At 48.9% G+C, this 23,128-nt stretch overlaps 1 protein-coding gene across 2 annotated transcripts in view; it reads right to left on the bottom strand.

The window, feature by feature from the left end:
• The window catches only part of ABHD2 (abhydrolase domain containing 2, acylglycerol lipase), a 68,798-nt gene that overhangs the window by 37,042 nt on the left and 8,628 nt on the right, over window positions 1–23,128 (bottom strand). For both annotated transcript variants that reach the window (XM_079764004.1, XM_079764003.1), the window contains exons 2-3: window positions 15,428–15,523; window positions 12,564–12,763 (exon numbers count right to left, since the gene is read on the bottom strand). In XM_079764004.1, coding sequence (XP_079620130.1) covers window positions 12,564–12,757 — 194 coding nt within the window. In that variant the 5' untranslated portion in view covers window positions 12,758–12,763; window positions 15,428–15,523. The remainder of the gene's footprint in view (window positions 1–12,563; window positions 12,764–15,427; window positions 15,524–23,128) is intronic.

Consider the following 23,128-nt stretch of genomic DNA (forward strand, 5'->3'; position numbering starts at 1 on the left):
ATTCTAAATTTACTCTGATAAACACAGGAGCCCACTGATAGCCAGGACGACACTGAAGGAGAAAACAAGATTCTGCGGTGACCTTGACTGAGAGCTACGGGGAAACGCAGCTGCTACTGCTTGCGCCTTGAACGGAAATGGAAGGAAACGCTGCAGCCGCCGTGGAGCTCTCATGGGTCCAAACGCTGAAAGAAGCCACTGTCCGTGGCTGTGGGTTAGCCCCGCCGGAAGGGCAGCCCTCGCCCGTGGCAGAGAACACAGAAAAATATTTCCTCAAATGGTCAACCACCCCACCCTTGTGAAAACTCACAGCAGCTCACGCCTTCATTCTTGTCCACACCCCAGGAGAGCATTGCAAAACCACAGAAATAAGAAGGTTCTAGAAGGTTCTGGAAAAGCAAAGTTCATCTCTCTTTACACATGAAGGACAAATGAAAAAGACAGTGGCTGTTGCCGAAACCGGTTTGGCTCAGTGGATAGAGCGTCGGCCTGCGGACTCAAGGGTCCCAGGTTCGATTCCGGTCAAGGGCATGTACCTTGGTTGCGGGCACATCCCCAGTAGGGAGTGTGCAAGAGGCAGCTGATCGATGTTTCTCTCTCATCGATGTTTCTAACTCTCTATCCCCCTCTCTTCCTCTCTGTAAAAAATCAATAAAGTATATTTAAAAAATAATAATAATAATAATAAAAGCGTACTATGCTAATTAGACCAGACGGCCTTCCAGACGAAGCCGGGGCTGCGAGGGAAGCCCGGGTCCCGGGTGCCGGAGGGAAGCCGGTGCTGGCGGCCGGGGGAAGGAAGGCCTACTCTTGCACGAATTTCGTGCATCGGGCCTCTAGTTAGCAATAAACTATATTCAACTTTTAAAACTGTGAAGGATGAAATGCATATTCAGAGGCCTCTGTTTTACTTCACATCAACTGGCAACAGCTCAGAAAGCCTAGAATCTGGAGTTCCAGGGCCTACACTCTGCACAGCTAAGGGATGTTTCTTTGGTCATTTCTTTCCCTCTACTTTCTCTAGCCCCTTTCTAGAACTACTGTTACTTGGATGTTGGATTTCTTGGACTGATTCTCTAGTTTCTCTTCCACGTTCCACTTTTTGTCCTCTTTTTCTATCTTCTGGAAGAGATCCTCCATCTTATTTTCTAATCCCTCTATGAAATCTTTTCCTTTCTCCTCCAAAAGCGCCTCCTGTTCGGAGTGTTCCCATTCCGTGGTCTCTTCTTGCCACATATCCTGCACGCCTTCTCTCTGAGCATGCTCATTACAGGTTTTCCTGCTCAAGTTGAGTTTGGTTCTTTTCATTGTGCGTCCTCCACTTCAGGTGCTTGCTCTGTATCTTTTGTCTTCCATGTTTGAGGCTTTCCTCAGACGTCTAGTGACTCCTGCTTTTCTGCTCATACTGTAGGGTGAGGCACCAAAAAGCAGTTTGTACATGTCTGTTCACATAGGCAGGGCATGCCAATCTGGGTGGTCTGTTTCCCCAGGGGAAACCTTCCCATCTCCTTGGTTGTGGCTGGGGACCCTCCATGGGCAGACTCCATGGCCTGGGGTCTCGCCCCCACCCTCACTCTGCAGGAGCCGAGGTAGGCAGTCACCTGGCCGTGTGAGATGGGGGGGAGACTGGGAAACTTAACACCAATCTTCACGCTTTCAGACATATTTCACACCCCATCTTCACAGGTACCTGGAGCCTCCAATTCCCAAGCCTTCAAAATCAGTCTCATTCCTGAGGGCTTCCCCACGCAGGCTGGGGGTCTGCTTTCTCTAGTCTTTAGGTCAGTGTCCGCTTGTTCATCGGCTTCCCACTCATCTACTCCCATCTCCTCTCCTAGTCTACGTTCTTCTTTTTTAAAAAAAAATATATTTTTTTATTGATTTTTTTACAGAGAGGATGGGAGAGGGATAGAGAGCTAGAAACATTGATGAGAGAGAAACATTGATCAGCTGCCTCCTGCACACCCCCTACTGGGGATGTGCCCGCAACCAAGGTACATGCCCTTGACCGGAATCGAACCTGGGACCTTTCAGTCTGCAGGCCGACACTCTATCCACTGAGCCAAACCGGTTTCGGCCTATTCTACGTTCTTGAGACTTCATCCTACAGTATCATTTTAGTGCGGATTCAGGAGGGAATAAAGAAAAAATGTACTTGATTTGCCACTTTTAAAGCTTAGCTTTAATCCTAGTTTAAATGATTTGTTTGTGCCTGGCCAGTGTGGTTCAGTGGTTGAGCGTTGACCTATGAACCAGGAGGTGACGGTTGGATTCCTGGTCAGGGCACATGCCTGGGTTGTGGGCTTGATCTCCAGGGTGGGGCGTGCAGGAGGCAGCCAATCGATGATTCTCTCTCATCATTGATGTTTCTATCTTTCTCTCCCCCTCTGGCATCAATAAAAATATACTTTAAAAAACAATTTGTTAGAGTTAACTTCATAGTAGCAGGATCAATATTTTTACTCCTTTATTTATGATCTGTGTATTCACTCAATAAATATTGATTGGACACTTAATATTTGCAAGACACTAATGGGCAGTGAGAACACAGCTCGAAGGCCTCTCTTTGCTCAGTGCTCATTTGTCCTAACTTTCTGTGGTTTCTAGCACCTTCCTCTTCAATGCCCTCCTTCTCTGCCTTCCATGATGCTCGAGGCTCCTGGTCCTCCTCCTCCCCTTTCTTACTGCCCATCTCAGGCTGACTGGCTGGCTCTTCCTCGCATCCCACCTGCCGCAGCCAGCAGTCCTCGCGTTTCTCTCCCCACCCCGCCTTCCTCTCCCTGCCGGCTGCTCATTTGGAACCTGCACGGTCTGGCCTTGGGCTCACACCTAAATTCTACTGCCCCGTTTGTACCTGCCCACCTGCCCAGCCCACAGAGTGCCCCAAACTACACAACTTTCCCTGAGAAAACAGCTTCCTCATTTGACTTCTCTGTTTCTGTCAATGACTCCATTCTTCTCTCGACTCGCAGCAATCGGTGACTCAGCCCAATTCCTACAAAGCCCAAGGCCATTCCATTATCCACCACCACCTACTGGTGACCTCAGCACCGAAGCCTTCACACGACCCTCTCCCCTTCTCCACACTCCTTTGTCACGCAGCTTACTCATTCTGACTCCGAGGTTCCTACCGAAACCATCTACCAACATTAGAGGGCACTGCCTGTGGGAGGCAGCGGGCACAGCGAATGCAGAGAATTTAAGACAGTCTGCCCTTAAGCCTCTCAGAATACAGTTGGGGGTGATGACAGATAGACACATGGGGAGATAGGGTTACAGTCCCTTGTAGGAGCCAGGGGGGCAGACGAGGGGTAAAAGAAAATGCTGGAGGAGCGAGGATGTCAGGAGGCCTTGAGGGACAGAGGAATTTGATGGACAGAGAAGGTGGAAGAAAATATGAAAGGATTGTGTGTGTGTGTGTGTGTGTGTGTGTGACTGAGTGTAGCATACAGACAGTAGGCAAACTAGAAGAACAGGTTACTGAATATGAATGGGCTGACTTACATGCATACATATTTATTTTTCACTGAGAATACTTTAACGAAATACCAAGGGCAGATGGACAACATCCAGGAGTCGAATCAAACCTACACACCAGCCCCCAAATGCACAGCGGAAGACAGTGAATAATAGAGAAGGTAAACATCAACAAACAAGGAAAAGTCCGTACTGTTATGGGAGGCAGATTGCACACTGTAGAACGTATATGCAGTTTCTCACGTTCTATTAATGAGGAATTACTGCTCGAGCTTTTATGACCAGGCTGAAAACATCAGGCCAGGGTCTCGCTGGCAGGAGACTTTGTTACTACATGACACCAGAGAGGCAGGCTGGCTGTGGCAATGGCATTAGTAGCCAGTAAAAAAAAATGGAAAAATATATCAGCTGCTGCTTTGCATGGCCTCTCCCTACCTGGGAGGCCACAGGGGGTTCTGGATGAACCATGACCTCCGGGGGGGGGGGGGCCCTCCCCAACTGCTCTGCATCATAGACGCTCTTAATAGCCATCTCAGAAGCTAAGCCGTCTGTCTGGCTTGACGCCATGTGCCCACGCTGACCTACAGCCCAGACTCTATGATTAGATGCTGACACAGGGAGGGGCCTTGCGGGGGGGGGGGGGGGTCACAAACTGCCACCAGGGCTGACTCATTTCCATGGCTCACGGTGACAGGGCACGGGGTGACACGGCATGGCAGGCGGCTGCCTGAGGCAGATGAAGAGCTCCGAGGAGCAGACAGGCCTGGGGAGAGGGCACTGCCAGGCAGACAGTCATTTGGGTGGTAACAGGGATGGCATCTCCAACGGTCATGGGAAAAACCAATGGGCCAAGGATTACAGCGTTCTGTATCAGAAACAGCTTCGCTTCCTAGAATTTTAAAAAAATATATTTTATTGATTTTTTACAGAGAGGAAGAGAGAGTTAGAAACATCGATGAGAGAGAAACATCGATCAGCTGCCTCCTGCACACCCCCTACTGGGGATGTGCCCGCAACCAAGGTACATGCCCCTGACCGGAATCGAACCTGGGACCCTTCAGTCCTCAGGCCGACGCTCTCCACTGAGCCAAACCAGTCAGGGCCCTAGAATTTTGTAGAGGGGGCAGAGTTCCTTACAAACCCGGGAGATGTTTTCCTCAGCCCAGCCCCCTAACAGACTCCAAGATGGTGGCACTTGCCTCTCTGGCTGGGATGGCCTCGTGGGTGAGTGACCTACTCGAGCAGAGACAGCGTAGGTGGGCAACATCCAAAAGTCGAATCAAACCTTAACACCCGCCCCCAAATGCATAGCAGAAGACAGTGAATAATAGAGAAGGTAAGTATTAACAAACAAACGCCCTAGCTGGTTTGGCTCAGTGGATAGAGCATCATCGGCCTGCTTGTATTGATTCCGGTCAAGGGCACATACCTTGGTTGCAGGCTCCTCCCTGGCCCGGGCCCTGCTCGGGGTTTGACCAATCAACGTGTTTTTCTCACACTGATATTTCTCTCTGTCTTTCCCTCTCTCTTCCACTCTCCCTAAAAATCAATGGAAAAACATCCTCGAATGAGGATTAAAAAAAGAGAGAGAGAGATGGTAAGCAATTCATCCCTGTCTGGACTTCCTCGGTTTAGCACTGAAAAGCCCCCATTCCGGGACCCCAGCAGTCCTGGGAAAACTGGACGTCTGGCCAGTCTAGGTCCAGAGGACACTAGCCCAGGTTTAGCAACTCAACCTTTCCCCCTTGACAGTTGGGATTTGGGCTATTTCATCAGCAACACAAGCAATTTCAAGATGAAGTCACTTGAGAATGCGACCTCACCGATGCTAACCATCAATCCTTGGTCTCGATAAAGATGATTTTTGAGTCTTTCATGTTTCGAGAACTCTCTTACAACGGACGTTTCCAGGTAAACTGAAGGTCTGGTGCCTATAACACGTGCATCACGTACCACAGATCCGCTTACCAGTGGTTAATGGCTTACCACACGCATCTACGGAAATATTTGCACAGTTCTTAAAACAGGCCAAGCCAGGTCAATGGTATTAAGACTCTTGGCAATTATGAGTTTATCCTATAAAAAGGACAAAGCTATAGTGTTCAGCCAAGGAGGAAAGGATCTAAATCTGATCTGGAATGTCTCTGTGAGCAAGAGGGAATTAGAAGGAACTTAAGCCCAAGATAATGAAATCCTTTTCAACTTCAACTCACTATAAATAAACTGTACTGGCTCCCAAAATTTTACATAAGGGGGGGTCTAGGGGTGGCCATCTGACCAGAAGGGGGTGTATGAAGATGGTTTTTTAAACATTGATTTCAGAGAGGGAAAGAGAGACAGAAAGATCAATGATGAGAGAGAATCATTGATCAGCTGCCTCCTGCATGTCACACACTGGGGATCGAGCCCACAACCCGGCATGTGCCCTGACTGGGAATTGAACCGTGACCTGATTCATAGGTTGATGCTCAACCGCTGACCCACGCCGGCTGGCTGCGTGATGTTTTATTTAAGACTGAGAAAACAGCAAATGTCCATACCCAAGCCCCTCGCCCTTCCTCCACCACTGGCACCGCCACGGCAACTGGACAGCCTTCCACAAAGGAGGCGGAGAAGAAAATGGCAGCAGGTGTAGAAGCACATATACCGGGTCTGTGCTCTTTAGATCCGGGAAACTGCTCCACACGTTGCCCTATCAGACCTCCGAATTAGTACTGCTTTCCTATAGAGTACTTCTCTTTTAAAAAAAAATATATATATATTTTTAATTGATTTCAGAGAGGAAGGAAGAGGGAGAGAGAGATAGGAACATCAATGATGAGAGAGAATCATTGATCGGCTGCCTCCTGCACACCCCACACTGGGAATCGAGCCTGCAACCCATAGGGACTAACTATGACCGGCGCAACATTTCAGCTGGATTCTTGTTTGGAGTCTGTGAAGAGAGAAAACAGGGAAAACCATAGAAGATGAAGCCGTTACGACCTATGGGAAGGTCATGGGGTTTCTGCCATTCTCCTGTGAGGGAATGCTCAGCGAGGCACCATGGCCTGGGAGAGTCAACTCCTCTTTCTGGCTTGGTCTTGGAGTGGGTGTGATCCTGGTCCCCGAGTTTCAGGCATCTCTCAAACGCACGGAGGACAATAGCGTCCAGTTTTTAACACAGGTGGCAGCTGGCTATGGAAGAAAGCGATTGCATTTTTGTCTCTGGGAAAGAAAGGAGCCACAAACGCATGGCAGTGGCTTTGATCACACTGCTTCCCTTCTTCAGACCCTGCAGGGGCTCCTAGGTATCGCGATAAAAACTCTACCACTATTTGTTTCTAGGCTTGTGGCTTAGCTAAGCTCTCCACTCGCCTCCTAAATGCCTGTATCTTTAGCTGCACCAGGCCTGCTCACGACAAAGCAGAGGCCTAGCTTTCCACAGGGAAGATCGAACAGGAGGTTTCCAGAGATGGGGTACCTGCCTCCTCTGACTTCCAGAGACAGGGTACCCGCCTCCTCTGACTTCCAGAGATGGGGATCTTGCCTCCACTTGCTTTCGACCAGGACCTGGTATGGAAACTTCAGCTGTGCCCAAGGGAAGGGCGGAGGCTGAAACTGCTTTTACGCTTATACCTGGGGGCTGTCCTGACTTAAGACCAAAAACAACCAATCCATGTTTTTTCAGAGACCGGGTAGTGACTTCCCAATAAACAAAATTCTCAGGTGTCCCAGCTGCGCTGACTGCATAGGCTGGGGACTGCGGTTTCTTTTCCCAGAGCACACCTGGAATTTGCCAAAATAGATATATCCCTCACCTCTATCTGTCCATGGTAAATACGACACAGAACAGCTTTATGCTCAGGATCTGGAACCCCAAGGGATCCTGTTCTGTCTCATCAAGAGTGTGGCTCTTGCCAGCGTGGCTCAGTGGTTGAGCATTGACCTATGAACCAGGAGGTAACGGTTCAACTCCCAGTCAGGGGATATGCCTGGGTTGCAGGCTCGATCCCCAGTAGGGGGCGTGCAGGAGGCAGCCAATCAGTGATTCTCTCATCACTGACGTTTCTTTCTCTCTCTCTCTCTCTCTCTCTCTCTCTCTCTCTCTCTCTCTCTCAATAAAAAAATATATTTTTAAAAAAGTGTGTGGCTCTTGATTTGGGATACATGTGCTGTACACTGAGTGGCCAGATTATTATGATCTCTGAACTCAAAATAATCAGTTCATGCATGGGTGGGGTCCGGCCAGCCTGGCCAGGGGGAGGGGAAATGGGCGGTTGGCCGGCCTACCTGCTGGTCGAACTCCTGGTTGAGGGGACAATTTGCATATTAGCCTTTTATTATATAGGACTAGAGGCCCAATGCATGAAGATTCGTGCAAGAATGCGCCTTTCCTTCCCCTGGCTGCCAGCACCACCTTTGCCCTGGCCAGAGCCGCCTTTCCGCCTTCCCATGCTGCCCAGAGCCCCCTGCCGCTCGGTGCCTGCATATGCAAATTAACCCACCATCTTTGTTGGGTTAATTGCATACTCACTCCTGATTGGCTTGTGTGCATCACGAAGGTACAGTCAATTTGCATCTTACTCTTTTATTAGTGCAGATATACACTGAGTGGCCAGATTATTATGCATTCAGAGATCATAATTATCTGGCCACTCAGTGTAGTGATAGAAAAGAGACAGACACAAATTCCCATAAAAGAAGGTGCATGGGCTAACTGGACATAGAAGCTACATGCTGGGGAAACACGAGTAGAAAGAAGGAAAAGGGGCTCCTTCTGACTGAGCAGTAGGGGGAAGTCAGGAGAAGTTTCTCAGAAGTCATGCTATTGAAGTTCATTTACAGGATAAGTGATATTTTGGTGCAGAGAGAAAGGAGGGGGCTTGGGGGTGGCCAGGGGGCTGGCACTTCATGGGCCATGAGAGCAGCAATGAGAGCAGGCCACAGCTGGGGAGGCTGGGCAGGTGGTGGGGTCACGCTGTAGCGTGCCTAGGTGCTGGCCTGCTTGAGGAAGCCAACTCCGGTGGCATTGTGACAGGTGAGGTCAGAGGAGGTGACTCGGGAAACTCCTGTAAAAGCCCCAGGGAATGGTAGCTGCACGGGTGAGTACTTATCAAAAGGCCCTGAGCTGTAGGTCTGTGCCTTTTACTACATGTCAGTGACAGCTCAAAACAATGAATATGCATTCAATGTTTTATTCAGAAAAAATAAATGGAGATTCATATCGTCACCGACATTTTCTCCTAATTCTGAACTGAGCTGTTAGCCTGCGGTTTTCGCTGAAAGCAAACACGTCTTGAGAATAAGAAATGAATCACTAGGTAAATATTGATCTGTTGCTAAGTGAACAATAAACATGTCGCCCCACCTAAGCAGAGTCTTCCTCCAGACATTGAAAAGGTTCATTCCTAAGGACAGATTACCTTAAGGCAGGTTTAAAAACTGACTGGAATGCTGACAGGGGGAAAAAAATCCCTTTTCTCCTATTTTCACTGTTCACCTTTCATCAACTTTTTGTCTTTTATTCCAGAACAGCAAGCGGAAATGTTCTGATTCCGCACATAAGTCATAACCACGGGCCGCTTCGGTCAGGGTTACTGAGTAACGCCGTCAGCCTGTTGTAAATCAGCTAGCTGCACTTTCTTTCTTTTAATATATTTTTATTGATTTCAGAGAGGAAGGAAGAGGGAGAGAGAGATAGAAACATCAATGATGAGAGAGAATCATTGACAGGCTGCCTCCTGCATGCCCCCTATTGGAGATCGAGCCTACAACCTGGGCATGTGCCCTTGACTGGAATTGAACCCGGAACCCTTCAAGTCTCCAGGCTGATGCTCTATCCACTGAGCCACACCAGCAAGGGCAGCTAGCTGCACTTTCCAGCCCAGAAAGTGGCTGGTGCAGGGTGCAGGCAGGTTTCATCTAGAAAAAAAACAACTTCAAAGTCGCCGGAGAAACGCTTTTACCCCTAACAGACGTACTTCCTGCCCTCGGCTTCAAACAGATGGGAGGCTGTGACAGAAACGCAAGACCGAGAAAGAGCATGAAGGACAGTGGCTTCCGACAGAGGGAGTGAAACAGAAAGAGGGTCACTTGGAAATTGGAAGGCCTCCCAGTCCCGCTAAAGATGCGTTAAGGATGGCCCCTTGCTGCCCTCCGCCGCTCCCCTCACCTGCACCCCAAGAACAGTGTCTGTCCCCCTCCCCCATGGATAGGAAGGGAACCAAGTCCGAAGTCACAAACTTGGGTTCGCTTTCCCTCTCTGCTACTGTTTCTCTACCCTTAAGTATGAAAGAAAAAAGGAACCTGACCTCAAAGTTGTTAAGAGGATTAAAAGACATAATGCCTATGAGGCAAAGGGAAACCATTAAACTTCATGACTCTGGGTTATATTTTTTTTAAAGGAAAACAAGGAAAGAGGTAAGCCCTAGCTGGTTTGGCTCAGTGGATAGAGCGTCGGCCTGCAGACTGAAGGGACCTGGGTTCGATTCCCGGTCAGGGCACCTGCCGGGGTTGCAGGCTCGATTCCCAATGGGGGATGTGCAGGAGGCAACCAAACAATGGTTCTCTCTCATCATTGATGTATCTATCTATCTCTCCCTCTCCCTTCCTCTTTGAAGTCAATGAAAATATATTTTTAAAAAAGAGGTATAAAAACACACACAAAAACCTGCTGTAATCAGCTTTGTGAGCTACTAGTACAGAATCAGACTTTATTTTTTTATTTATTTATTTTTAAAATATATTTTATTGATTTTTTACAGAGAGGAAGGGAGAGGGATAGAGAGCTAGAAACATCGATGAGAGAGAAACATCGACCAGCTGCCTCCTGCACACACCCTACTGGGGATGTGCCCGCAACCAAGGTACATGCCCTTGACCGGAATCGAACCTGGGACCTTTCAGTCCGCAGGCCAACGCTCTATCCACTGAGCCAAACTGGTTTCAGCCAGAATCAGACTTTATGTGGTGTTTCTCGGAAGCCTGGACAATAGCAGCTTTTCCATGGTTCCTCTCATTACCAGGACCCAATGGGGGGTGGACATTTACAGTCACCTCGATATAAACTTATAGGGATTGAACACCTCGCTTTCCAAAAGCTCTACACACGAGATGGCTGAAAAACTGGGTCTAGCTTCAGGGTCCCACTCCGTCTGAAAGTGCGTGCAAATGTTAGCTGCCAGTCCAGATTAGTGAATTATCTACATTAAGCATTGGAAAGAAAAAAAGCTGGACAACTTGAAAAGCATACAGGCTCTGGGCACCGCCTTCCGGTGTGGAGCCACTGGGATGGAGTCCCCTCAGCGGGGCAGTTCCAAACTCAGCATGGTGACCTCACATTGCACGTGGCACCCCACAAATATCAGGCAACACAATCCAGGCATAGGTCTCTTTCGACTTAATAGTAACTTTTGGGTCATGACATCACTGTTACAACTACAAGGAAATTGCACACGAACGTACAAAACACCCAAAGCCCACACGGCTCTTCACCCTAGGCCCGTGGTCGGCAAACTGCAGCTCGCGAGCCACATGCGACTCTCTGGCCCCTTGAGTGTGGCTCTTCCACAAAATACCACGGCCTGGGCGAGTCTATTTTGAAGAAGTGGCGTTAGAAGAAGCTTAAGTTTAAAAAATTTGGCTCTCAAAAGAAATTACAATCGTTGTACTGTTGATACTTGGCTCTGTTGACAAATGAGTTTGCCGACCACTGCCCTAGGCGAACAGCACGTGAAAATGAACTAGACGGTCAAATGAGCCAAACAAGAATCCAAGTTCTCAGATGTGTCTGTCACACATTTGCCTGCTCTTAGAGGAGAGTCATTCACCAACCCCTACCGAGGCGGGAGAGAGCGTATCAGGACAGAGGAGAAAGCTGCTGCTAGTGCCCAGAGCATTAGACGCTCCACTGAATGTGGTCACACGCTGAGGGGCACAGTGGGAATACTCAGTCCCCAGCAGCTTCCGCCTGAAAAGGCACACCGGCAGAATGGATTCAGCTTAAAGAGGCACAGAGTGAAGAGCAACGAGGAGAAAGGGAGGCATCCAGACCCCGGGAGCACACGGAATGCTTCATGCATGAGGCTTGGCCCGAGCCCCGAAGGAAGGCACAGTTATTATGAAGACATCAACAGGGAAACATTTAACCACACGCCTCTTGGAAACAGTCTGTGTGCCCAGCGGTGTGGCTCCGTGGTTGAGCGTCGATCTATGAGCCAGGAGGTCACGGTTCGATTCCTGGTCAGGGCACATGCCTGGGTTGCAGGCTTGATCCCCAGTGTGGGGGGTGCAGGAGGCAGCCGATCAATGTTCTCTCTCATCATTGATGTCTCTCTCTCTCTCCCTCTCCCTTCCTCTCTGAAATCAATAAAAATATATTTAAAAAAGAAAACAGTCTGTGTGACATAAAATGCACGCTTTACAAGTATGGTTTCCTGTTTCAGAAGCAGTGCTCACACGATAGATAGATCTGGCCTATTACAGGGACCCCTGGTTCACTTGGAATGAAGGCATTCTATTTAGGTGGTGGATCCTCTTAGCCAACGTCAGCCCATTTTTCAATGGAAGAGATGGAGAGTGCCCAACTCACACATCTATGCTTTTTAATTTATTAACTAGAGGCCCAGTGCACAAAATTTGTGCAAGGGGCTCGGCCCTCGCAGCCCCGGCTTCGTCCGGAAGGTCGTCCAGACGGTCCAGACGGTCCAGACGGTCCGCTGTTCGGCCGTCCGATCTAATTAGCATATCACGCTTTTATTATTTAGATTATTTGGGGTAAGGATAGTTTTTCGGTCCTAGCAACAGACCATTTGATAAAGGGCTAGAATGTTGTCCAAGTTTTCTGTATCTACCTAAAAATAAATGACTGCCGCTTTCTGCAAAGTCCTTGTCATGAATGATGACTCCAGGCAACCAAGGTCGGATTCTGTCTCCTACCCCCCGGGATTCAAAACACAGACTTCTATGGAGACTGTGGCTATTTTATCAGCCACGACACCGTTTTACATGGTGGCCTTGAAGACACATGGGCGAAGGTTCTTTGAACATCGCTCAAGCCAAAGAGCACAGCAGGCGGGCCTATGGCAGGCGAGAGGTCTACTTACTCTTTGGTCAGAAGAGGACAGGACTTGAGCAGAAAGCGCGAGAGCCCCGAGTCCTGGAAGTAGAGGTCGGGCGGGGCGGTGGGGCTCTTCAGGTTCAGACAGCGGACGATCACGTACAGCACGGCGGCCACTGCGGCCAGCTTCACCCCGTCAAACACGGCCGGGAGCTCGGGGGTCTCCAGCATGGCGTTCATCTTGACCTGGGAAGCAGAGGCACAGGCATACCTTCAGAGCTCAGTACGGCGGGTGGAGCCCGCACACGAGGCGACAAACCCAGCAATGGCATGTCATATCCAGATGTGTCCACAGGGCCCGCCCAGGTGGCCTGCCATCAGCACCCCGCGGCCTCCTATGGACTGGCAACACCCCAATCACAAACAGTCCTGAGCACTGATAAGCGGGGGAAGGTGTTGTTTTATTTAAACGTAATGGACCTTCTGAGATAAGCAAACTGGAAGATGCTGAGAATAGGAGCCTTCGGGGAGTGGGAGAAAGAAGGCGCCAGAGAGGACAAGTGGCATCACGAGGGGCACACTGAGGTCTGTGCACAGGAGCCTCGGATCCCTGCAGGCTTAACCCACAGGTGGTGCGCCAGGTGTGTGAAGGGCCCCGTTTACAGCCGGGACACAGATGTGAAATGGGACTGCGATGGCCCCCAGGTGTGGCCGTACTGCCTGCTGGCTCCACCACTCTATTTTTAGAGCAGAATGAGATAAAGCCACCTGGGTCTGACGCGGCCATCTGCTCCTCAGGGCACCGGTGTAAAGTTCAGACCCAGCCCGAGTCGCAGGGATCCCTGCTCCTGGGGAAGGAAGCTCAGCAAATGTCCCCGCTCCTATTACAAAGAGGCTAAAAGTGGACCACATTCAATCGCTAAGCCAAAATTAAAAACTGGAGTAAGAAAACTGCCCTAATCGGTTTGGCTCAGTGGATAGAGCGTCGGCCTGCGGACTCAAGGGTCCCAGATTCAATTCTGGTCAAGGGCATGTACCTTGGTTGCGGGCACATCCCCAGTAGGGGGTGTGCAGGAGGCAGCTGATTGATGTTTCTCTCCCATCGATGTTTCTAACTCGCTCTCCCTCTCCCTTCCTCTCTGTAAAAAATCAATAAAATATATTTTTTTAAAAAGAAAAGAAAACTGTGCATGCACATCTGGCTTTGCCCAAGCTCTCCTGATAGTTCATCTTCTGAGGTCGCTTTACCTCATCTCCAAGACACACAGGCGAGCGCACACACCTCCACACACACAAAACGAACATCAGCAACAACAAAAGCAACAGAAATCCAGTCTTTTCCTTGCTGCTTAGCAAAAAAACAGAACATCAGCCGGCACCTTAAGAATCAGGGAAACCACAAGCTAACAAAAAAGGAGAAAAAGGGAACTCTCCCAGCCAAGGTAGCCATGGCAACGGCTTCCCCTGGCACGGCTTCCAGTAGCCTCTGCTAAAAACAGCACCAGAGTTCTGGCGGCCACCCGGGCAGACAGAACAGAACAGGCCGGACAAAACAATCTCCGAAGACAGGTTTGGGGCACAACAGAAGGAACTCTCTCGAGACCCACAGCAAGGCCAGAGGGGGTGCAGTGTGGGTAGGTCTTGCATTTGCCAAAGTCACCTGGACTTTGGCAAATGCAAGACCTACCCACACTGCTCCCTGGCAGGGCTCCCAACTCAGTGAGGACGGCAAGCAAACATCGTAGCTCCTTCACCCGCTGTCCACCATCAGGGCAAGAAAACAACTTTGAAAGATTTATCTAACACGATTTCCCATCCAGGCTAGACCGCTAAATACACCTTTAGTGCAGCCACCTTTGAACTTTAGAAAGTTGACAGTTTCCCTGAAACTCAACCTCTGGAGACATATCCCCCCTACCGACTAGCTGCTTATGAATTCCTAAAGCAGGATTCTTTTTAAAAATATATATATTTTTTATTTATTTCAGAGAGGAAGGGAGAGGGAGAGAGAGATAGAAACATCAATGAGAGAGAATCATTGGTAGGCTGCCTCCTGCACGCCCCACACTGGGGATCGAGCCCGTCACCTGGGCATGTGCCCCAACCAGGAATTGAACCGTGATCTCCTGGTTCATAGGTCAATGCTCAACCACTGAGCCATGCCAGCTGGGCCTAAAACAGGATTCTTAACTTGGAGTGTGTAGGTCCCTAAAGGATTCTGGGTCCCAGGAACCCTGTGGCAGACTGTGTAATGCACAGCTTTCTGGAGAGGGGGGTCTGTAGGGTTCATCAGTTCTCCAAGGGGTTAGGGCTAAGGTTACAGTTAGTGCCAGCGTTCAACCTATGGCCCCGGTCCTTCACCTCATCAGAGCCCTGCCATCTGGGCCAGTCAAGCCAACGAGAAACAAACATCCAAGATGATTCAGCTTGTTAACGTGGATCTGTAAGTCTAGCGAGGAAAGAGCTCAAAACAAGATGGAGCAGGAACTCCAAAATTTCTCTGATCTGACGCTGGTGCTATGGACCCAAGACAGGGGCTCTTTCTTGCCCCCTCTGTCGGGAAGAGAACAGAGAAAGCAGCAGGTGGCTTCACCAGTTCCCCTGTTGGTCCAGAGCAGACTTACCAAGTAAAAAAGATAAAAATAGTCCTAGCCAGTTTGGCTTCAGTGGATAGTGTCAGCCTACGGACTAAAGGGTCCCGGGTTCGATTCCAGTCAAGGGCACATACCCGGGTTGCGGGCGTGATCCCCAGTAGGGGACTTGCAGGAGGCAGCCAATCAATGATTCTCTCTCATCATGGATGTTTCTGGTTTCTATCTCTCTCTTCCTCTTCCTTCCTCTCTGAAATCAATAAAAATATATTAAAAAAAAAAAAGAAGTAAACTGGACAAGAGTCTGGACAATACATACCTATGTACTTTGCTCCTCTCTAGGTGGGAATATGAACTTGAAATGTTGTACAGCTGGGCCGGGCAGGTCAGATCTCTTATTCAGATTTACCTAAAGCTGAAAAGATTGGGGACAAGAAGGAAGCAATTTAATTGAAAAACAAGCACATTTACATTTCTCTGCATTTCAAGTCTGTAGGGGGAAAGACAATTTCTGTAATTAACATGTGTGCCACACTCTTGGCCGTCTGAACAAACCTGCTGGGGGAAGCCTTTGCCAACCCACAGAGTGACGGCTCTTTCTGGTTTCCAGGACAAGTTATCTGCCGCGCTCAGAACTCTGGCTAAAGCAAACTCGCCCTGCTTTTCCCCTTTATCTCATAACATAATCTTCAGAAACGCCGGAAAGGTATTGCCTCTGTCTAACCAATGACATAACTTAATGAGGCTTTAGGTCAAGACAGCAGTCAGGGGGGTGGGTGGAGGTGGAAGAGGGTATAGCGGGGATAAGTGGTGATGGAAAAAATAAAATAAGGGCACAGACTAGAAGTAATGGGTAGGGAGTGCGCACAGCCGGCGGGTCTGGGTCCAGACTGGGGGCAGGAGGCTGGCTGTGGAGAGGAACCAGGAGCTAAAAGTGCTCCCGCGAGACGGAGAGCCAGAGCCAGGCCCACTGTGCTGGAGATCCATGCCTTTCATTTTTGTAAAAAATATAAATTTTTAATAATTTCCGAAAGGGAAAGGGAGAGATAGATAGAAATATCAATGATGAGAGAGAAGCACTGATCGGCTGCCTCCTGCATGCCCCCTACTGGGAATCGAGCCTGCAATTTGGGCATGTGCCCTTGACCGGAATCAAAACCACGACCCTTCAGTCTGCAGGCCGACACTCTAGCCACTGAGCCAAATTAGCCAGGGCTCCATACCTTTCAAAGCAGCAGAGGAGACAAAAAAAAAAAGAGAACAGTGTTTATATATCACTGCGTGCCAAGCTCTGTTCTGTGTATTTTACACATATTAACACACTGAATCCCTTACCACACCCTGTGAGGCATAGAAAACTCGAGTAAGTTGCCGAAGGCCACACAGCTAGTAGACAGAGAAGCCAAGATTCCTATCTGGCTCCAGCGATCCTTGTCTTAACCACCACACTGTGCCACTTGAAAGCAAGAAGAGTAGAGCGAGAGAGAAGCAAGCAAGAAAGAAAATGGATGGTGCAGGAAGCACAGATGAGACACAGATGAAAGGCTTGCCCCGTCACACAGCTGTGAAACCGTGGAGCGGGGGTTCCAGCCCAATATTCTCGGGTTCCGCCACCCCAAAATGATTTAAACAGAAAATGAAAGCCAGTTGAAGGGGAGATTCAATGAACCTTTGGAGTAGACTTGCTCAACTGCAAATGTTTAGTATGTCTTTGTATTCTGAGATGAATTAGCCACAGAAGACCAGGCTTTGTTCGGCTGGGGACGGAACAGCGAAGTCTCCGGCCCAGTCAGAAGCCACTGGACCTCTTCAGGGCTTCGCTGCCAACTGAAAAACAAGTGGATCCTAAACTAGTAGCCCACGGGATGGTGTTGCCTTTGGTTGGCGTTTTAAAAATTTAAATGTATTAGCTGCTAAGTTATAAGTGCCAGATTTCATATAAAAATCTGGATTTCTGATTTCTCTTGGGAAAAAAAAAAAAGCAACAGTGAATGCAGTTGAGTGGCTGCTACCCCTTTTGCACAGAGCATGCTCTCTCCTGGTTGCCACAGTCCCCACCACTCCCTATCATGGTCCTCAACACTGACCCCTGGCCTCCTTATCATTTACGGTACCTGAATGGGTCCTGCAGGCATCTGAGTAAGCAAACCTTAGAGAAATCTGCCTAAGGTCCCTTCTAGCCCTGGATAAGTTTGTGCTGACTGAAACTCAAAACATAGATTGCCCAGCTGGTGTGGCTCAACGGTTGAGCGTTAACCCATGAACCAGGAGGTCGCCGATTCAATTCCTGGTCAGGGCACATGCCCAGGTTGTGGGCTCGATCCACAGTAGGGAACGTGCAGGAGGCAGCCAATAGATGTTTCTATCTCTTTATCCTTTTCCCTTCCTCTCTCTCTAAAATCAATCCTATATAATCCTATATAATAAAAGGCTAATATGCAAATCGACCGAATGGCAGAATGACCGGTTGCTATGATGTGCACTGACCACCAGGGGGCAGGTGCTCAATGCAGGAGCTGCCCCTGGTGGTCAGTGAGCTCCCACAGGGCGAGCGCCGCTCAGCCAGAAGCCAGGCTCACAGCTGGCAAGCACAGTGGCAGTGGCAGGCCTAAGCCAGCAGTCAGACATCCCCCAAGGGCTCCTGGACTGCGAGAGGGCGCAGGCCGGGCTGAGGGCCCCCTCCCAGTGCACGAATCTTGTGCACCAGGCCTCTAGTAAAAATATATTAGAAAACAAAACAAAACATACACTATTGGTATAAGTGATAAATTCCCAGAAAAGGATTATGGAAAAGCAGAGTGACAACCAACAAAATGGTAATGCACTTTACTTATTGATATTTACATTGATGTTTGTTTAAAACTTAACTCTTTCCACAAACTATTTGAGGTAGCTTCCATAAAACACTGAAGAGATATGTGATATGGAAAGAACTGTGGCAGTCTGCTGATTGCTTCCCAAAAAGACATCTCTCCTTCCAGGCAACAAAAACCTGGAGCATGTGCCTTGCTGGAAAATAAACACTTCAGACCCCAGCCTCCCGAGCAGTAGGTGGGTCCTGAGTCCATGGGACTACATTCTGGCCACGTCTGGAGGGGCTGGTGTGCTTTCTGGGGAGACTCCTTAAAAGGCAGGGAGTTAACTCTTCGGCCCTTTTCCTTCCCTGCATCCCTGGGATGCAGTAACATGGCTGCAACCCAGCAGTCATCTGGGGCCATGAAGTGACCTCGCGGTCACTCTCGGAGCCACATTAAGAGGACAGCAGAGTCGCAAGAAAGAAGCTTCGAGTTCCTGATGATTTAATGGAGCCATCATATCAGACATAGACTGCCTACCTCAAGATTTATGTGAGAGAATAAACCTGGCATGTGTAAGCCACTGTTATTTCCAGATTCCGTGAGTCTGCAATTTCTAATGACACAGAAGGAAATACTATACACCCAAATCGTTATGGATGCTACAGTTGCTGGGTTATTAGATTGTAGGCAATTTTTCTTTTTTCTTTTCCAAAATTCCTAATGACTACAAATATTTTTGTTATTAGAAAAAAGAACTTTAAAAAAAAAAGTCTTTAGTGTTTAAAGTATGAGTCTCCTTTTGCCCCCCATTGACCTCTCCCCCGCAACTCCCTGCCCCAAGCACAAGACCTCACAACCCCGCTGTCTGTGTCCACTGGTTTTGCTAGAAAAAAGAACTTTAAAATAGCAACGAGCAAAACCCAAGAAAAAATTAAGAAACGTTGGCCTGTGGACTGAAGGGTCGCGGGTTTGATTCGGTTAAGGGCATGTATCTTAGTTGCAGCTTTGATCCCTGGCCCTGGTCAGGCCAAGTGCAGGAGGCAGCCAGTTGAGTGTGTCTCTCTCACATCGACGTTTCTTTCTCTCTGTCTCTCCTCCTCCCTTCCACTCTCTCTAAAAATCAGTGGAAAAAATATCCTCGGGCGAGGATTAACAACAACAACAAAAAGAAACTCTGAACAAGGAAAGTACCTATGCCATCCTACACCATTACCGATGTGATGAAACCCAGAACGCGTTTGCGGTCTCTGACAGCCAGGGGGAAGAGGGAAACCCATTTAGACCCACAGTTCTCCAAAATGGAAAGAGAGCTAACGTGTATTGTGTTCTTACCCCAGAAAGCATGACAGACACTCAGGGGAAGCAGGGCTTTTCAGGCACGGAATTATTAAAAAAAAAAAAAAAAATCCGTGGGACTTGACAAAAGAGGACCTTGAGTGAAGTGATAGGCAGTGTCCTCCTACAACCTTTTTAAATAGCAAATGCAATAGAGAATTAATTTACTCAACCCTTGAAAAATGACAAGGGTTTAAAATTGAATTCAATTCAGCGAAGGCAATCCTATGAGAGGGTTGTAATGACTCTGGTCCAAATATGCAGCCTTGATTCAGGGCTTGGACCTGAATTCCCGAAGAGAAGGGCAGTTCTACTGCAGTCACCAGGGTCACCGCCCTTGAACTTCAGTGGGCTTGAGGACCTACTGTGTGCCTAGCACTATGCTAAGCATTGTATGGGACTGGAATGAAGTAGAATTCTCATCTTAACGGGGTAGAAAAGAAGTTTCTGTTAAGGCTACATGTACTTTAGAAACGTGGGGACAGGAATAATTAGTCCAGGAAATAATTAACCATAGAAGGATTTACAGAGCAGCTAGATCTAAAACTGGGCCTTAGGATTTAGAATTATGTTTAAGTGTGAGAATGTGTATTAAGCCAATAAGTAGCTGGCAATTTAAGAACAAAACTCTTAAAATTAATTTAAAATTATCTTACAGCATTTTATTTGATGTTGTCCTTTCTTTCCAAGATCAACCTGCCACTACATATTAATATTCTGGATTTGCTCCAGACATAACAAACTCAGCTGCCATTGCACTATTTGGTGTGCCCCTGTCCCCTTTCCAAGCAGGTGAAATCCAGTTAAAATGAACATCAGGCAGCCCATAGGGAAGTCACCCAGCATGGCTGGAGGGCCGGGAATGCTGAGGATAGAAAGGAAGCCTCGCCCCAGCTGCCCCCTGCCCGTGTACTTGCCTGATCAGTCAGACCATCAGCCGCACACCTCCCCGGCTCCCACCTCAATCACTTTATGAATGGAATTTATCTTTTGTGTTTTTTTTAATCCTCACCTGAGGATATTTTTCCATTGATTTTTAGGGAGCGTGGAAGAGAGGGAAAGACAGAGAGAAACATCGACGTGAGAGAAACACATTGATTGGTTGCCTCCTGCAGGAGCACCAAAGGGCCCAGGCCCTGGGGGGGCGGGCGGGGGGGGAGGCGGGGGGAGCCTGCAACCAAGTACGTGCCCTTGACCGGAATCAAACCCAGGACCCTTTGGTCTGCAGGCTGACGTTCTAGCCACTGAGCCAAACCGGCTAGGGCTGTGAGCGGAATTTAGATGCTGGAACTCATAGTTAAAATTCCATTTGTAGCCTCTACATTAACAAAGAAACGCAAGGTGCTGCCAAGCACCCAACAGTAAAGGAGCTCTCAGGGTGGCCCTCGGTCTGAGACACGCCGGACCGGCATTCCCACCAGGGCGGGGCCTGGGCTTCTCTGTCTCGGCCAAGAGCGACCTTTTACAATGGAGGCCCAGATGCAGGGAGAGGCAGGGCCACGGGGCGGGCGCAGGCTCGCCTCCAGGGGTTCTGAGGCCTGGGTCTCAGTGCCTGCTCTGCCCCTTCCACGCCGGTGACCTTGAACAAGCCACTTAACCTTTCCGTGCCCTAAAGACCTCATCTGTAAAACAAGAGGGTTACATGAGAAGTAGATAATACCAAAGACCTCTTGCAGCTCAAAATTTCTGAGATTCTAGGGATAGAATTGCAGCCCTTGGCTGAAGAGCACAGGAACAAAGCTCGGAGCTCGGAGCTGGGTAACAGAAGACAGCGGCTGCCCAGCCACTGGGGACCTCAGAACCACACAATCCACAAGAACTGCAGCCCTGGGGCCTTTCTTCTTCCCTCAAATGAGTTCCACAGCCCGCCCGGCTGGCTCAGTGGTTTGAGCATCGACCTATGAACCAGGAGGTCAGGGTTCGATTCCCGGTCAGGACACATGCTCAGGTTGTGGGCTCGATCCCCAGTAGGGGACATGCAGGAGGCAGCCGATCCATGATTCTCTTTCATCATGGATGTTTCTCTCTCTCTCTCTCCCTCTCCCTTCATCTCTGAAATCAATAAAAATATTTATTTATTTATTTATTTATTAAATATTTTTATTGATTTTAGAGAGGAAGGGATAGGGATAGAGAGATAGAAACATCAATGATGAGAATCATTGATCAGCTGCCTCTGGCTCGCCCCCTACTGGGGATCAAGCCCGCAACCCAGGCATGTGCCCTTGGCCGGAATCGAACCTGGAACCCTTCAGTCCGCAGGCCGCCACTCTATCCACTGAGCCAAACCGGCTAGGGCAATAAAAATATATTTTAAAAAATAATAATAAGTTCCACAGTCATGCATTTTCAGCTGTGCCATTGATGCCAATAATTCCATCATGTTCATTCTTCCTGCATCGGCCTTGGAATATTAATGTTCCCTGACAATCCAAAACTGACTATGAAGACAGAAAAACCTGAGCGGAGACTTTAAGCACTGAAAACTCACTACCTAGTGTAGTGGGGTAAACAGCATCCCCCTGCCCAGCTGGTGTGGCTCAGTGGTTGAGCACTGACCTATGAACCAGGAGGTCACAGCTTGATTCCCAGTCAGGGCACATGCCCGGGTTGTGGGCTCGATCCCCAGTGTGGGGCGTGCAGGAGGCAGCTGATCCATGATTCTCTCTCGTCATGGATGTTTCTATCTCTCTCTGCCTCTCCCTTCCTCTCTGAAATCAATAAAAATATCCTATATAATAAAGAGCTAATATGGTAATTAGACTGGACAGTGGAAAGACCTTCCGGAATGATCAGTGGGCTGGGGGCTGCGAAGGCCAACCCTTGCACGAATTTTGTGCATGGGGCCTCTAGTATTAAAAAAAAAGTGTCCCCCTAAAATCCATGCCCACGTAGAACCTGTGAACGTGCCCTTATTTGTTGTTTTTTGTTTTTGTTTTTGTTTTTTTAACGTGCCCTTATTTGAAGAGACTCATTGAAGATGTAGGCAAGCTACAATGGGGTCATGCTGACTAGAGGAGCCCTAATCCGGGACTGGCGTCCTCATATGAAGAGGGGATTTGGACAGAGACGCAGACAGACAGAGGGGAAGGGAGATGAAAGCAGTGATTGGGGTGATGCATCTCTAAGCCCAGGAGCCACCAGACGTAAGGAGAGGCCACAACAGACTTCCTCTCAGGGCCCGAGAGAGGGAACCGACCTGCGACCCTGACCTGACTTCCAGACCCCGCGCTGTGAGGGGACATGCCCAGATGACCTCCGTGACTCAGCATTCCGCACCCCTGGCCTGCAGAGGCGGGAGAACAGTGCCACATCCTTTCAAAAGGTCCCTTGTTACCCAGCGAGCTCCAACCGAGAGACCATAATCAGCTAACGAGGCGAACGCTCCCAAGCTGCTTGTTAGCACAATACAAACTGGATTCTGTGCACAGATGTTTACTGGCTTGGTCTCTTTGCCTCTGTGATTCAGCTAAGCGCCCAAATGTTAGCTAGACCCATGGTCGGCAAACTGCGGCTCTCGAGCCACATGCGGCTCTTTGGCCCCTTGAGTGTGGCTCTTCCACAAAATACCACGGCCTGGGCGAGTCTATTTTGAAGAAGTGGCGTTAGAAGAAGTTTAAGTTTAAAAAATTTGGCTCTCCAAAGAAATTTCAATCGTTGTACTGTTGAGATTTGGCTCTGCTGACTATTGAGTTTGCCGACCACTGAGCATACCATCACCACTACCGGACTCTCCTCCATGTTGCCTTAGTCAACTCCCCAATCCAACAGATGAAATTACTGCAGAAGACACCCTTTCCTCACACACAGAGACCTCACGCACAATGACATAGCTAGCTGATTAACTGCTCGGGGCCTCCTCCAAGTTTGAAATTAGTCCCAGGACA

This window comes from Cnephaeus nilssonii (assembly GCF_951640355.1).
Source record: "Cnephaeus nilssonii genome assembly, chromosome: 24".
In the NCBI taxonomy this organism is placed as follows: domain Eukaryota; kingdom Metazoa; phylum Chordata; class Mammalia; order Chiroptera; family Vespertilionidae; genus Cnephaeus; species Cnephaeus nilssonii.